The 16888-nt window shown below is 42.5% G+C and overlaps 1 protein-coding gene across 2 annotated transcripts in view; it reads right to left on the bottom strand.

The window, feature by feature from the left end:
• The window catches only part of ITPR2 (inositol 1,4,5-trisphosphate receptor type 2), a 537798-nt gene that overhangs the window by 38381 nt on the left and 482529 nt on the right, over positions 1 to 16888 (bottom strand). For both annotated transcript variants that reach the window (XM_053554147.1, XM_053554146.1), the window contains exon 55: positions 12381 to 12541. In XM_053554147.1, the coding sequence (XP_053410122.1) occupies positions 12381 to 12541 (161 nt within the window). The remainder of the gene's footprint in view (positions 1 to 12380; positions 12542 to 16888) is intronic.

Below are 16888 nucleotides of genomic sequence, written 5' to 3'. Positions count from 1 at the left end.
AGCAGGAAGAAATCTTTTTATTAACGTTGTAAGAATCAGAGATGTGAACAGCCCTTTATAAGTTTAAAATAAATGACTTAGGATGGGTCACCCTTCAAAAAGGCTTCTGTTCCATACTGAACATATCCAAGTCATGTTGTGTACACATTTCAGTTTGCAGCATAATTCCATACTAACCATAATCGATGTCAGGTCATACGCTATCCATAAACTGATCACACCACTTCTAGGTTCACTGTCTAAAGAAAAGTTAAAATCCTCTTTCAGAGGCCTCCTGTGAAAATTGTTTTTTACCTCTCTTGCTCTACTTTTTGTTAAGTAAAATCTGTGATAGACTCTTGAGATCATTATCATTATCGTCTAATTACTAAATAACGGTTATAGCCAGTGACCTTCTAAGTATAAAGGTGTGTTTTTTGGACCTTAGTTTCTCTTGCATAGCCTTATCCAAATCTGTGAATTCAACTATCACATATACTCCAGTGACAATATCTGTGCAATCATCTAATAAATCTTTATTCTCTGCCATATGCCAGGTACTGTTCTATGCTCCTGGAATACCCCAGTGCATAAAAGAAACTAAGATCTTATCCTGGTGGTAGCTTATCTTTTCTAGTGGATTGTCCATTTTAGATTTCTCCTCTGAATTGAAGACACATGCATTCAATTTCTTTTTGGACATACACACTTGGATGCTATAAGCCAAAGTGAGATGATCATATCTCTTCAACTTACTACTGTGGAACCCTTCCCAATTCCACACTGCTCACCCTCTCCCATTCCAAGGCCAGGGACCTAAAGCGTTTCTCCCTTACCTTCATTAATGCCTCTCTCTTAATCTTTTCTTGTCTCTCATTTCTTTTCAATTTCCTTAGAACTCCTTCTCATTATTGTTGCTGGATAATGAAATCTTTTTTTTTTTTTTTTAATGGGGACAGTGTCTCACTTTGTCATCCTGGGTAGAGTGCCATGGCATCATAGCTCACAGCCACCTCCAACTCTTGAGCTCTAGTGATCCTCTTGCCTCAACATCCTGAGTAGCTGGGACTACAGCCCCCACCACAGTGCTGGCTATTTTCAGAGACAGGGTCTTGCTCTTACTCAGGTTGGTCTTGAACTTGTGAGCTATGGAAAGTGGGCTGTGAGGCGGCAGGGCCCCCACAGCCTGGCGATGTTCAGGGAATAACCTCTAATTGCTTTCCTCCTGCTGAGTCAACATGTTTTTCTTCCTCTTAAAACAACATGTTGGGTGGCGCCTGTGGCTCAGTGAGTAGGGCACCAGCCCCATGTACCAAGGGTGGCGGGTTCAAACCCAGCCCTGGCTAAACTGCAACCAAAAAATAGCCAGGCATTGTGGTGGGCACCTGTAGTCCCAGCTGCTCAGGAGGCTGAGGCAGGAGAATCGTGAAAGCCCAAGAGCTGGAGGTTGCTGTGAGTCCTGTGACATCCTGGCACTCTACTGAGGGCGGTAAAGTGAGACTCTGTCTCTACAAAAACAAACAAACAAACAAAACCACAACATGTTTTGCCAGAAGTCATGTATTTCTTTCTTTACATAGTTTATCTTTAGAAACCACTCAGAAAACTATGCAACCCTTCCCTTTTGTTTCTTATCTTTAACATATGTTAACAATGTTGTGCAGTAGAAACCATCAACAGAATGAATTGCTCTTGATAAAGTTATTTACATTTTCCAATCATAGTTTGAGACCAAAAATATATTCTTTGTCTATGCTACTTCCTTGTAAATAACCCTGCTGAGATATAATAAGATAAAGCTGATTATATTTTGGTGCTGCCTACAGCCTCAACTGCTTCAGCCCCCCTGATCCCATCCTGTCTCTTGTCTCTTTTCTTTCATTCCCAACCATTCCCACTCAGGTTTGTTTTCCTTCTTCACATTGGTTGACAAAAGTGAGTTCAAGTGATCCATGCACCTCAGCCTCCCAGAGTAGGATTATAGGCATGAGCCACCACACCCGGCGGTAATGAAATCTTTATCCTTTTTCAGGATGGCCCCCTTGAATCCATTTCTTATGCTGCCATAGAACCTACTTTCTAAAACGCAACTCTGAATGGTCTCTTTGGTTTAATATCTGTGCAAGGCTTCCCTTTGCTCTCTGGATAAAGTAAACATCTCCAATCGCACAAGGGCCCTTGTGATCTGGCTCCTGTAAACACCTTAGCTTCCTGCCTGCCAGGAGGTACTCACTCTTTCTCCAGACACACCGACCTGCTCCATCCTCATTGTCCTGACTCCAGCACCCAGGCTTGACCTCTAGGAAGCCTCCCTCCCCGGGTCTCAGCACCCAGCAGACTCCATCATTGCACTGTGCCATCCCACCTCCTTTGTTTGATCTCTTTGTCACCTTTATTCCTTTATTTCACCAAAGCCCCCCAAGCAACATGAGAGAATCTGCCTCCATTTTGAATCCCTAAGCCAAGCCCAGTGTCTCAAACACAGTAACACTCATCCCGTGTTGTTTGAATGAGCGTATCTTCAAAATATGGAGGGCGGCACCTGTGGCTCAAGGAGTAGGGCGCCAGTCCCATATGCTGGAGGTGGCGGGTTCAAACCCAGCCCTGGCCAAAAAACAAAAAAACAAAACAAAACAAAATATGGAAAATGATTATTTGCTCTGCATTTTCAAGTCATTTTAGATCATACCGCCACTATAGCTTAAAATCTAAGAATTATAATTCCTAAAAATACTGGAGAACCAGAAAGAGCTCTCTTCCTTTCAAAGGCTGTCTTTCCTATTTAGTTTGAGGTTCCCCCCGCCCCACCTTTCTTCCAATACTTGATTCACACATACTAATCTCAGTCAAGTTTACCTAACTCTTCTCTGGGAAAAGGCATAGCTAATGATGGAATCATAAACACTGGCCCCAGAAGAATCCGTGTTTGGATGCTGGTTGGAGCACTTATTTACTGAGCACCTTGATGAGTAACGTGTTTCTCTGATCCTCAGTTTGGATAAAGTGGGTGTAACTAAATAAGAACACACAAAGCATCTAGTACATACCATAGGCTTAATTCGCTTTCTTTCTCTGTATCACCCTCTCTCTCTAAGGTAGACACTTTGCCTGGAACTCTTCTAGCTTCTGTTAAAACGCTCCTCAAAACCTGAGTGAAACTTCAGCCAGAAATCACAATCCTGCCCTCTGCACTCTAATGGCTGTCTTACTTATTTTGCTCAAGGAATTCATGCTGAGTGCCAATTATGTGTGGGGAGCATTAATTTAGGCGCTGGGAATACGGTAGAGAACAAAATGGGGTGTAAATGCCCTAATGGAGTGTGTGCTATAACAATAGGAATAAATATACTGATAAGTGTAAAGACAGATTAGTATAAATGCTAAAAGTCTAGCTAGGGGGAGGGGAGAAAAGAGGGAAGGGGAGAGAGGGTGGTTGGCAAGTTCTCACCTGATGTGCACAGTGTGAGGGTATTCAGCACATCCCCTGGGTGAAGGGCTCAACTACAACTCGAACTTTACCTTAGAAATGAAAACAGTGTGACCTAAACGTTTGTAGCCTCATATCAATCTGAAATTCAAAAAAATTAAAATAAAAAAATAAATATATACATGCTAAAGGAATTAAGAGGGGTGGGATAGAAATTAATTGGATCAGGGGTGCCAGGGAAGGCACAGAGCCTGGGGAGCAAGACAGCAGGCAGAAGGCACACACAAAGGCTCCAACCAGGGGGAAAGGACAGCATTTTCCAGAAAAAGAAAAGGGCCAATGTGTCTAAATTATAGCTGGCTAAGAAAGGTGGGACGTAGGCTGGTGCCAGACTGAATGAGGAGTCCATGAAAGAGTCTGGATTTTAATCTCAGTGCCATGGAGGGTTTTAAGCAGGGCAGCAGTGGTGTGGTCTGTTTTCAGCTTTCTCTGGCGGCTGAGTGAATGGATGCTCTACGTCTCCGCCGAGTTCTAATCGGCACCGTCCTTCCCATTGTATCGTGGCTGTATGAGGGCAGTGGTAATATTCTATTCTTGTTCTTACCAGTGCCTGGTGCATGGCACTACCCAGTCAATACTCATCAAATGAACTGAAACATCCTGCAGTCCCTCTCGTTCTCGCCTACAATTGTAATAATTTAATTGTAATACTTCTCATCTTTGCAGGAAGCATGCAGTTGCCAATGGGCTCTGAACAAGTTCTTTCTTTCCTATTTGAATTCCTCTCAGGCCTTCCTGCTATTGTAAGATTGTCATCTGACTTCCTGTCTCCCAGCCAGGCCTACTCCCTGCCCTGTGGACTGAATTTTTATAGTCCGTCTTCTGTAAAGCAAAGCACCACGTGTTCTGTCCAGAGGGCTGGGTACAGCTGGCCTTGCCTGTTCTCAAAGGAACCCTGGCTTCTAGCTTCTAGTGTTTTATAGATAGAAACTAAGAGGCATTTACTGACCGCTTGCAAGTGTCTGGCACCTTCTGGACACAGCATTGCTTTGGGCAAGCTCTGCCACTTCGGGCAAGTTACCAATCCTCTCTGATCCTCGGTTTCCTCAGGTGGAGAATAAGTCTTATAACAACAGCATCTACCTACTAGGGTTGCTCTGAGCCTTTGGAAGCGATCATGCATGTAAAGCACTTAGCACAGCACCTGGCACCTTGTTGGCTCCTACCTGGTATCAGTTACGATGAAGAGCAGGGCTGTTAGCGCCGTTAGTATGATTCCTTACCGCAGCTCTCCAAGGGAAGTATTGTTACAGTATCTAGGACCGATACTTAGCTGGTCTACAAAGACATGGCAGCACTAACTGCTAAAATACCACAGCGCCTGCTGATTGTCAAATTAGCCACTGTTCCAAGCCCTCCAATACTCCCAATGCCCCCCCTTCTCTGCATCCTTCTCCACCTAGGTCTGCCCCTGGGATCCCTGATGCGCCTCCTCTCCATGATCCAGTAACTGAAGGGTGAATGTCCAGCACAGCAAGAGCCCTCCACCCCCCTCCAGGGTCCCACCTCAGTTCAGCTCATTTCTAGACTGAGTTCCAATTGGCTGATTATACATATTTTATCAATGAGGTGCAGAAAGGTTAAGTCAAGTCACCAACCTTTAAAATGGAAATCCTAAGAAATCAAACTTAAAGTTCTAATGCCCAGGCACATTCCTTTACACCAAGCTTCTACTTACACGCTGAGTAGAAAAGCTAACAAATCCACTTTTGTCTTCTTGAACTCTGTGGACCATCACTGGGAGAGCAGCCGATCCACACACTTTCTAATAAATTCAGGAGGCAACCTAGGACATCTTGGGGTCCATTCATCACCTGCTCACTCGTCTGCAGTCCCACCCCACTTCCATCCATGAAAAATCAAACACTACTCAGCCCAAATCCTTTTACCACTACTTCCACTACCCAATGTCGAACAACGAAGTGAGCTCTGGAAGTCTGTGGGATGAAGATTGCACACAGCCACGCTATGAGGTACTTACCACGTCTGTCTCTATTTTACAAACTAAAAAGAGGCTTTGAAAGATGTTAACATGGGTGCAAAATGCAGTAATGCACGGATCTTACATATGAATACTAAATAGAACATGAACATGGCATACGTAGAAGACAGATCCCACAAGGCTAGTAAGATGAGGATTAAAAAAGATCCATCTTAAATTAAAGACACGTGTCTGGGCTTCCAATGTGGGGAGGGAAGGTGGTATCTCCTGGAATGCAAAATTTACCTCTTAATTGTGCATTCTGAGCCGCAAAGACCCTCTTGGCTTGAAATGTAAACATTTTTAAAAATGTCTTATTAAGTTGTGAAGTCTTTAGGGCCTCGTTAAAAATTGAGCAGTTACATAATTGGCTTAATGAGATCCAATGGCACAATTAGTGTAAATTACAAATAATAGAACAGAACATATAATTTCATAATTATGACACATAACAATAATGGAGAAATTAAGTTGGCAAATGATGCGAAGGCAGGAAGGGGACGCATAAATCTTAGAAGTCTCGATGCATTTCATGAGGCCAGACATCTCCGCCTCCCAACAGTTAGTGCTCAAAAATACCAGATTGATTTTGAGCTCCAGACTCAGAAAACATCTGGATAATTGTTAGTTCTTTTCCCTACTTCTGTGTCTAAAGTAAGGGGTGACTAGACGGCTAGATTTCCTTTTGTAAAAAAGTTGTACAAATATGTATATGGAGTCCGTGTGAATTTTTGTTAAACACATGGGTTGGGTGGCAGCTGAATCAAGTTGCTCATCATCCACTCTCCCCACCCCTTCTCCTTCCGAGTCTCCGCTGTTTATGGTTCCACTCCATGTGAACACACTTTTCTGCACCCGCTTATGAATGAGAACGTGTAATATTTGACTTTCCGCGCCTGGCTTGTTTCACTTAAGACAATGAGCTCCAGTTCCATCTACGTTGCTGCAAAAGGCATAATTTCATTCTTTTTTGGCCGAATAGATTTTCTTTTTCTATCTCATCAAAAGGATGATTCCTCTCTTTCTAAGGTCTTAACAGATTATTGCAAGGAAGAATTCACTATAAAGGGGGAGTTACGCTGAAAAAGCCCGCCAATGTGCATCCCTGCCCTTCTGCTAGGAGAGCAGCTGGAGGCCTACTCCTGAGGGCTTGCGTTGGGAGGCAGAGTGGTGCTGGAGAGATGCTCTGAGAGAGACCATAGAGGGATTAAGTCTTTTAAATCAGCCCTCCAATTTGGTCTGGGGAGCAAAACCATTCCTGCTGCAACTTCATCTTCCTATTTTAAAAGAGGGGAAAGTTAGCATTTGGCTACAGAGAAATTCATGTTGCAATCTCTTGCAGCTTTTTTGGTATATCTTTCTGTAAATTATGCCCAACTACCAGAGGGCTAAAAAGAAGCCACTCATTTATTTATCTGAGACAGAGCCTCACTCTGTTTGTCACCCTGTGTCATCGTGTCACAGCTCACAGCAACCTCAAACTCTTGGGCTCAGGAGCTCTACGGGTAAGGGCCAAAATGGCCAGCTAGTTTTTCCATTTTTAGTAAAGACGGGGTCTCACTCTTGCTCATGTTGGTCTCAAACACTGAGCTCAGGTGATCCACCTGCCTCGACCTCCCAGAGTACTAGGATTACAGGTGTAAGCCACCGTGCCTGGACTGAAGCCACTCATTTATTAATACACTTGTTGCTTTATTTATTCATTCAATAAATGTTTAGAGTTTCCTAGAAGAGATGATTTCCTATTTATCTTTATAAATCAAATCTTTAGCACATTTGCTAGCATGGAGGAGATGCTCAAAGTTTACTAAGTCACTTTTAATACATATTCTAGACATTACCTGCACTGGCATTGTGCAGAACAAAAAGCTACTCTATACCTGGTTATGGCCTTCATGAAACTTACCATTATTTTTTGGTTAAGATAGACAATTTTTTTTTTCTGAGAGAGAGTCTTACTATGCTGCCCTCGGTACAGTGCTGTAGCATCACAGCTCACAGCAACCTCAATTCTTGGGCTTATGCAATTCTCTTGGCTCAGCCTCCCAAGTAGTTGGGACTACAGGCGCCTGCCATAATGCCTGGCTATTTTGTTGTTGTTGTTGTCGTCATTATTGTTTAGCAGGCCCAGGCTGGGTTGGAACCTGCCAGCCCCAGAGTATGTGGCCGGTGCCCTAACCACTGAACTACAGGTGCTGAGCCAAGATAGACGATAATAATGTTAACAAAAATAGGAATCAAATTGTCTTAGTTGACACTGCCACAATGTCAGGAAGCAGGTGTTAGTGAAGAGTCAAATAAGTAGAAGAATGTAAATGTGTGACACAGTAAAGGAAGAAATGGTCCCCCAAAACTCACAGTCATGGCAGGGGGTGGGTGCCTGCCCAGTGCCGTCAGAACACCTGGCGAGGCAGTGAGTCTCTGAACAGGCATGGTGCCTGCTCTTATTAGACCTCTGGTTTGGGTCCTGCTGTTTGTTAAATTAAGTAGTAAACATCTCTTAACGTACCTTGGCAAATGAACACTGAAAATCTGAAAATGTCCCCAAAATGTCAGAGAAACATCTAAAAGCCTTGGGCATTTTTTGTAATGATCTCTATTTTGTTTGTTCCTCCTCAGTCATCATCCTGTGGCTAATGGCAGAAACAAAGGGGCTTAGTGGTCCTCAAAGGCCATTACTAGTGTGGATGGAGGATTGATCCTTTCATACCCTTTCCTCTAGCTTACTGGATTCTCTTTCATTATTTTACTTTCCTGGATGGTCCATCCTTTTCCCTTCTCATTTTCTGTTCTCAGTAAATAGTAGCTTAAAATCTCCAATCTCTTATCAAAAATGAGGTTTTGCTTGCCAGAAGAAAATAGATTCCCAAGATACCTAGATCTACTCACATCTTCCCTAACAATATCCCAGAAGATGCTTCGTGTTAATTCAAATATTCAGAAAGTAGCTATTTAAACAGCTTGGTTTAGATTTGAAGGCAAGGGTAAGGAATTTGTAAGTTTCAATTAATATTTCAGATGCTTGAGCCTACCATTGGTGGGCTATAGATACACAAATATGTTCCTAAAATTCTATCCCCTAGAAGCAACATATAATCTTATTTACAGTGTATATTTTAATGGAATTCAGTACAAATATTCCTTATTGGCATGGTAATAAAGTTACACTGGAAGTTAAAAAATATAAAGACGGAGAAACATCCCTCAAACTATTGTATTCTTATTTCTCCCATTTCATCAAAAGGTAGGAGGCATTTTCTAAGGGTCCCAAGGTACGAATAAGACTTACATAAACAGCGTAGCAAGATTCAGATGAGTTGTTTGGGGAACAAATGTGAAAACCTTCCTCATTTTCCTTTGTATACACTCTTGACGGCAAAAGCTACATCAATTACCAAGAATTGTAAACTTCTCCCAAAGCCCTATCAATAAATAAGCACCTAAACCAACTTGATAAATGAGACTATTTTTAAGAAATAAAACGAAGCGTGGCAGGAAAATGTCTGGAAGGTTTCCTACCAAGCTACTACGGTAACTACCTCTGGAATGGAGAAACAAAACAAGTTCAGTCTCAGGCTGGAACTACAGACCTGCTTCAACTTGGCATGTCTCAAAACTCTCTCTCTCTCTAGGAGGATTAGGGTCACAGGGCCACCATCTCCACAGAGAATGGAGGAACAGATATTCTGAATTGGGTTTGTCAGCTACAGTTGTTTAGACGTTTCCCCAAAAGGCTATTTCCATAAATAATCTGCCATGAGAACAACTTTTTGTTTCCATCAGACCCAAGCTAACATCACTCTTCCTTCTCTTGGCCATTAAAATTCAGGAACAAAGCCTGTTCTCTTGGTAAGGATGAGATATTTCACGTTGGAGTGAGCTTGTAAGCTCTTATCTCCCCTGTCAAGGTTCTGGAGAGAGTGCTGAGGCAGAAGAGGCTGGGCAGACACATGCATAAGTGCTTGGATACTTAAACATTCGAGCACAAGTACCCCGTAAAATGCTGCTTGTAATGTGAAGGCTAAAGATGGGTCGACACTCTCACGGCAGTCTTCTCTGGGTAAAAGTCACCTGGCGATGTCTGTGTTACCAAACCCAAAGGCTTCCACCTGTCTCTTCTTCATGGCCTGTTTACAGCAAATGACACTGTTGAACTGAAGCTGTTGAATTGACACTGAAATCCTTGTATCATTTGACTTTTGATACATTCCATCTCTTGGTTCTTCTGCCTTCTTTATTGTCTTCCACTTATTTTACTTGTCTTTTTTCTTTTTTCTACATAGGGGATTCCCCTGACCTCTGTCTTGGGCTCTTTCTCCTCATACTCCCTCCCTTCCTCTCCTGCCATTCTCTCATCTAGTGGCTCCCATGGTAATTCTCTGTGCAGTCACAGTGGGAATGGTCATTGCTGGGTCTCTACCCCTGAGCAGGCACTTCTCACATGTCATCTCACCAGCTCCCAACATACCTGCGGGCCAGGCAGCAGAAGAGGAGGCAGAGGCTCAGGCAGGCTATAAGACTTCCCCACAATATCCAAGACCCGCCGACAAATAGGTGATGGAGCCAAGGCCTGACCTCTCTGGCTCCCAGGCTCCCAGTGTGGTCCCCGTGCTGTTCCTCCTAACCCAGGACTCCTGGACTCCGGTCTCTCATCTTCTCTGACCAGCTTCTCTTCCTCACAAAAACACTTTCTGAAACTGACCTGCCAACTTTCTCCCAATGCCCAGGGTCACAACGCCTAGTGTGTGGGGCTCATCCTGCTCCCTTCCCCTGCCCCATCTCCCACCTCTAATCTTATCAGTTGCCAAATACCATCTCTGACTTCATCTTTCTCGTCTCCAACCAGGAAGCACACCACTGTCTGACTCTCGTCCCAGCCACCTTTCCCTTAGTTATAAACTTCAGAGGCTCCATTGCTGCTGAAACAATGTCCAACTGCCTACCTTTATGACTCAGAAGTCCACCCTACATTTCCTGTCATGTCTCTCAGAGCTGCCTTGCAAGTGGACCACGTGTCAGTAAAACTGGGCAACTCACAATCCCCCTGTCCAGGTTTTGTTCCAGTGGCTCCCTCCTGTGTGCCGAGGCTCTCCATCCGTACAAGCCCTACTCTGGTGTATTCCACCCGAAGTCACACACATCAGTTCCCCTCCACCTTCTCCCAGCTGGATGTCGCTCAGCATCTTCAAATCGTCACAGGTTTTCATCTTTGGGGAATTTGGTATATTTTACTTTTGGTTTGGTATTCTTCCCTCCTTACTAAGCTCTGAGTGCTTCAGCACAGGGAGAATGTATCAGACTCTTCAGTATACTCCACGTTTTTTATTCCAAGGGATAAAATAGGAACCCGAGAAATACACACTGATTGAACTTATTCAAACTTTGATAAAATGTAGCAATGTGAGGTCACATTTGACACGTAATGCTTTACGTGCCTCCCCCCTCCCAGCAAACACTAATGCAATGCTTCCTGCAAACAAGACGAAGAATTTGTAAATGATGACTATAAATGCACGTCGTTTAAATGATTACCTTTCCCCAGATTGAGAAGGGTGAGAAGGAAGTAGTGGGTGAGAGCGGAGATGGAGATGGGTCTGCTCACTGTTAAATGAAGAATGCAGAGGAAACAACATATAGTAGGATGCAAGTCACTAATAGCAAAGTATAAACCATGCTGAGCTATAGAAGGCGTAATTTACATGTAGCTCTCCTGTGATGTATCAATACCGACATGAAAGGCAAACCATTACTATATGAATTTGTACTCATTAATTAATACATTACCCTCCGAAAATCTTCTTTGTTTGCTCCCTATATGGTAGGTAGTCTATGTTCTCCTCAGTAGACAATAAAGCTGGCAGGGGGGAGGACAGAGAGCCTCTGTCACCTTGCTCTGTTGACACTTTGGCATTGGCCCTTACTACATTTTATCCTTAGGACCAAGCAGCAAGGAGGATGATGACTTATCGTCTAAGGCAGTGGTTCTCAACCTGTGGGTTGCAACCTCTTTGTAACAATGAAAATACATCCTGCATATCAGATATTTACATTATGATTCATAACAGTAGCAAAATTACAGTTACAAAGTAGCAACGAAAGTAATTTTATGGTTGGGGGTCACCACAACATGAGGAACTGTATTAAAGGGTCACGGCATTAGGAGGCATTAGGAAGGTTGAGAACTACTGTCTAAGGCCTCCTCCTCCAATTGTGAACACAATGTTGTAGGATGATTTTTGAGAAAAAAATCATGTTTACTTATAAGAATGGAAAAACGTGCCACTTACAATGATGCTCGCTAAACGTGTATCTAGGTACCCTAAAGCTGGAACCTCGGCTTCCCTTTAGGGCAGTTCGTTTTGATTTTCTATGAGACAGAAGAAACTTCACATCACAGACCGTCACCCTCTTGGTGCTGATCTTAATGAGGAGCTATCAGTGACGGGATGTGGCAGGATCAATGCAAATCCGCTCGTAACAACAATCAATCCAGTCTGCACTGACAGGATCAGTGCTCTCCCCCAAATACTGTTTAATTTCTTAAACTTTCGATTTTTGGAATGCAAGTAATTTCTTAAAAAGTGAATTTCCCACTCATATTTAACAATGGGGAAGCTACAGATTTGGGGTAGGAGTACATGAGCAATGTCAGACAGCATGAGGTCAGGAGGTGACAGACATGGCTGAGATGGGGCTATTCACTGCAGAGAGGACCCTCCCACCACTATCACCTGTGCACGTGGATAGCCAAGACGTCTGCTGAGAACCAGTGATTCAGCCATTGTAGAGGTTCTCTGATGATTGGCAGTTCCATTTAAAAGTAACAAAAAATGACTTGCTGGAACCTTTGCATTTTGGGAGGAGGGCAGGGTAGAGAAGATAAAAGTATATAAAATGTGACAGAGTCACAGATTAAACTCTCTGATCACTTACCACAATCATTTGAGCCACGTAACTCTCAGGTCCCGTGTATTCTGTTGGGTCTTTAACTTTCACCAGGACTATGAAGTACAAATAATGCCACATATTGTGTTCTGACTTAATATGCTCCTCAAACGAAACAGTTTTATTATCAAACTTGTCCCTCTCAAGTCCTGCAAAACACAGGAAACACAATATATGTAATTTGCCATGTAATCAGCACTTACTTCTTAGCATAAAAGCAAAACACAATTATTGTAAAAATAAATGGTTTCTGTGAGGGTGTGCCAATTTAAAATGTTATGATTAGAGAAACAACACAGGACCTCCGGAAAAAAGGCCATAGTTTATAGATTGCTTCCCAACTAACATTTATTTTTTCCCCCCATGGATCCTTGGAAATGCACAGTCTATGAAAGATGTAAAACTTGCACATAATTTAAAATACAGCCATATCAAAATTGTCACATGAAACTGGACCACAAGTCTAGGAAAGGAGGTAAAAATGATCGTGCAAGAAAAGGCATGCTTTCTAATGAGGACAAGAAAAAAATATTGTCATTTTATCCAGGAACTTTGATTAAAAGAGGGAAGGCAAGTGAGAGAGCCATCCTCTGAAACCATGTGTAATCAGTGCAGGGAACAGGAACACAGACAGCTGTGCACGTTCTGAGCACCGCCAGGACTCACTCCAGCCCATGTGCCAGGCATCTGGGGGAGTGGGTGATTTCTTCAATTTCCAGGGCATATTTTCAGTCTCTGGAAGGACAGTGAGGAAAGGATCTGGATAGTGAGATTCTTTTCTCCCAAAGTTGAAGAGTAGATGAAAGAAAACGAAGGAAGATGAGGAAAAATACCAGTGGAAAAATAAATCTGAAGGCTAAGCAAAGTGAGATGGTGAAGATTTAGTCTGGTTTCGTAGCTCAGATATTAAAGAAGAAACCAGAAAATTGAATTTCAATCCTGGCTACTCTTCCTCTAAGCATTTTTTAAAAGGCCAGTTGGGCATGTATTATAGAAAACCCTTTAGCCACTAAGATGTAAAAGCATAATAAGTATAGAACCTGTCTCAATAGAGCAGTGAGCTTTTGACTCACATTGTTGGATTATTTTTTGTAGAAAATACCACAAAATTCAACTCATTGATGGCTATGCCTTGTCTTATTTGAGTTAATATCATCAGCTCAGCATGCCCCAAATAAACCCTGATCCTCCTCCCCAAACCTGCTCCACCATAATTCGATGGCAGCTCCGTTCTTACAATTGTCTGAGCCAGAAGCCCAGCAGTCATCCCTGAGTCCTGTCTGTCTCCCACATGCATCCCATCCACGTTGAAATATGTTGGCTCTATTCAAAATACATCCAGAATCTGACTACTTCTCCCCACCTGAGCTGCTGCACTCTGGGCTGCGCCACTGCCATCCCTCTCCCGGGTTACTGCAATAGCCTCCTGCCTTCCCTGTCTCCACCTTTATCGCCACGGCCCATTCTCAACAGAGCAGTCAGAGGGATCCTCTGAAAACCTAAGGGAGACGGAGCCTCTCCTCTGTCCAAACCCAGCAGTGCTCTCTCACCTCTTCAGGATAAAGGTCAAGGTCCCTACAATGGCTTTTGAGCAGGGTTGCTGGATAAAATACAGGATGCTCAGTTAAGTTGGGATTTCAGACAAACGAGTGTGTCCCATGCAGTATTTATTTGCTATAGTCTATGTGATTAAGTCTCCTAGCCACACTAAACTCAGCTCCTACCACCTTCTCCTTCACTAACTGCCATACAACCATATGGCCTCTCAGCCATTCCTTCAACACAGACTCCTAACAGCCTCAGGACTGGTTGTTTCCTCTGGTTACAAAACTCTTCCTCTTGGTATCTCTTTGAATAACTCCTTCACCTTCAAGTTTTTTGCTAAGATCTCACCTTCTAGTGTCTCTTCCCTTGATTACCCTATTTCACACTACAACGGTCCCTTCCCATTTGCCGACACTCTTGATGACCTTTTCCCTTTTCTCCTCTTTTTCCTGTGCTCCTTATCACTGGACTATGGCCCTATCAAACTCATTAAATGAAACGACATCACAACACTAAGGTAAAGAGGTAAAAATGATTGTTTAAGAAAAAGCCTGCTTGATTGGCTCAGCACCTGTAGCTCAGCAGCTAGAGCACCGGCCACATACACCTGAGCTGGCAGGTTCGAACCCGGCCTGGGCCTGCCAAAACAATGACTACAACAACAATGACAACAAATAGCTGGGCATTGTGGCAGGTACCTGTAGTCCCAGCTACTTGGGAGACTGAAGCAAGAGAATCACTTTAAGCCCAAGAGTTGGAGGTTACTGTGAGCTGTGACACCACAGCACTCTGCCGAGGATGACAAAGTGAGACTCTGTCTCAAAAAAAAAAAGCCTGCCTGATAATCAGCACAAAAGAAAGAAATGGTATCTCATCCAGACATTTAGATACAAATTAACCATGTTTATTATTTATTGCATGTTTCCCCTCATGCTAGAACATAAGGACACCTGGGGAGATAGAATCATCTCTTTTCTTCACCAGTGGTCCCAGGAGCTTAGAATAGTGTCTGGCACATAGTCAGCACTCAACAAAACACTGAATGAATTATGAATATTTCACTGAATATTTTGTCAGTGAGACATTCATAGTTCACTATAAATGGCTATAATCAAAACGCAATAATAATCACTTTACCCCTGTTAGAATGGCTTTTATTAAAAAAATCTAAAACAACAGATACTGTCACGAATGTAGAGAAAGAAACGCTTATGCACTGTCAGTGGGACTGCAAATTAGTACATCCTCTATGGACTACAGTGTGGAGGTTCTTCAAAGAAATAAAAGTAGATCTACCATTCAATCTAGCAGTCCCACTACTGGGGATCTACCCAAAGGAAAAGAAGTCATTTTATTAAACAAACAAATTAATAAAAAAAAAAACACTTGCACTCAAATGTTTAATCTAGTATAATTCACAACTGCAAAGATGTAGAATCAACCCAAGTGCACATCCATTCATGGATGGGTTAACAAAATGTGGTATATGTATACCATGGAGTACTAGTCAACCGTAAGAAGAAGGAATTAATGCTTTTTGCAACAATTTGGTTGAAAATGAAGACCATTCTCCTAAGTGAAGTATCCCAAGGCAGGAGAAACAAACACCACATGTACTCAACTATCACACTGGGACTGATTGCTGAGCACACATGGGCACAGAGGGATGTAAAATGCAGCGGAAATCAAGCGGGAGTGGGGTGGGGGAGGAAAGCAGAGCCACAGAACTACCTAACAGGCACAGTGAGAACTGCTGGGTGACAGGCACATTTATAGTTGTGACTCAAGCATTACAAAAGCGATTCATGTGACCTAAAACATTGGTATCCCCCTAACAAATAAAAAATAAGTGAATGAATGAAAAGAAAGATAATAAATGTTAGGGAGAATGTAGAAAATCAGAACCCTCATGCGCTGCTAATAGAAATATAAAATATTGCAGGTACTTCAGAAAAGAGTTTGGCAATTCCTCAAAAGGTTAAACATACAGTTACCATATGACTCAACATATTTCACTCCTAGAAATATACTCAAGAGAAATGAAAAAAATATGTTCACACAGAAACTTACACATGAATGTTCACAGTAGCATTATTCATCACAGCCCAAAGTGGAAACAACCCAATGTCCACCAAACGATGAAAAGATAAACAAAATATGTTATGTGCATACAATGGACTGATTTTCTACCATAAAAATATGTGAGGTACGGATAGATGCTACTACATGAACTTTGAAAACACTATACTCAATGAAAGAAGCCCATTACAAAAGGTTACATATTACGATTCCATTTATATGAAATGTCCAAAATAGACAAGTCTATCGAGGCAGAAAGCAGATCCGTGGATGCCTAGGGCTGAGAAGGATGGAAGGTTGGGGACAGAGGGACAGGTCAAGGGCATGGAGTTCCGTGATGGATGCACAACTCTGAATATACTAACCACCACTGAATTTTGTGCCCATTAAGCAAATGAATTGTAAGGTACATGAACTATATCTCAATAAGGCTGTTAACAAAAAGAAAAGAAAAAGAATGCTAAAGTAGATTTCCCAGAATTCTTTTCAAATATCTACCAGTTGCAAGGTAGCAGGGGGTATGAAAATAATGTTCCCATTTTAATTAATCCTCAATATGCTAAAGGAAACAGACAACTTGTGTTATATTCTGAAGTGGCATAAAAGGAAAGCAAAATGAATTCTGACTAGGTATTTTAAAAGGTTTTAAAGAACTGCTGGTGGGACTGCAAACTAGTACAACCTTTCTGGAAGGAAGTATGGAGAAACCTCAAAGCACTCAACCTAGACCTCCCATTCGATCCTGCAATCCCATTACTGGGCATCTACCCAGAAGGAAAAAAATCCTTTTATCATAAGGACACTTGTACTAGACTGTTTATTGCAGCTCAATTTACAATCGCCAAAATGTGGAAACAGCCTAAATGCCCACC

The sequence above is a fragment of the Nycticebus coucang genome, chromosome 12, assembly GCF_027406575.1.
Source record: "Nycticebus coucang isolate mNycCou1 chromosome 12, mNycCou1.pri, whole genome shotgun sequence".
Taxonomy (NCBI): Eukaryota; Metazoa; Chordata; class Mammalia; order Primates; family Lorisidae; genus Nycticebus; species Nycticebus coucang.
The sequence above is the reverse complement of the archived record's forward strand: the minus strand, read 5'-3'. Positions and strand labels throughout refer to the sequence as shown.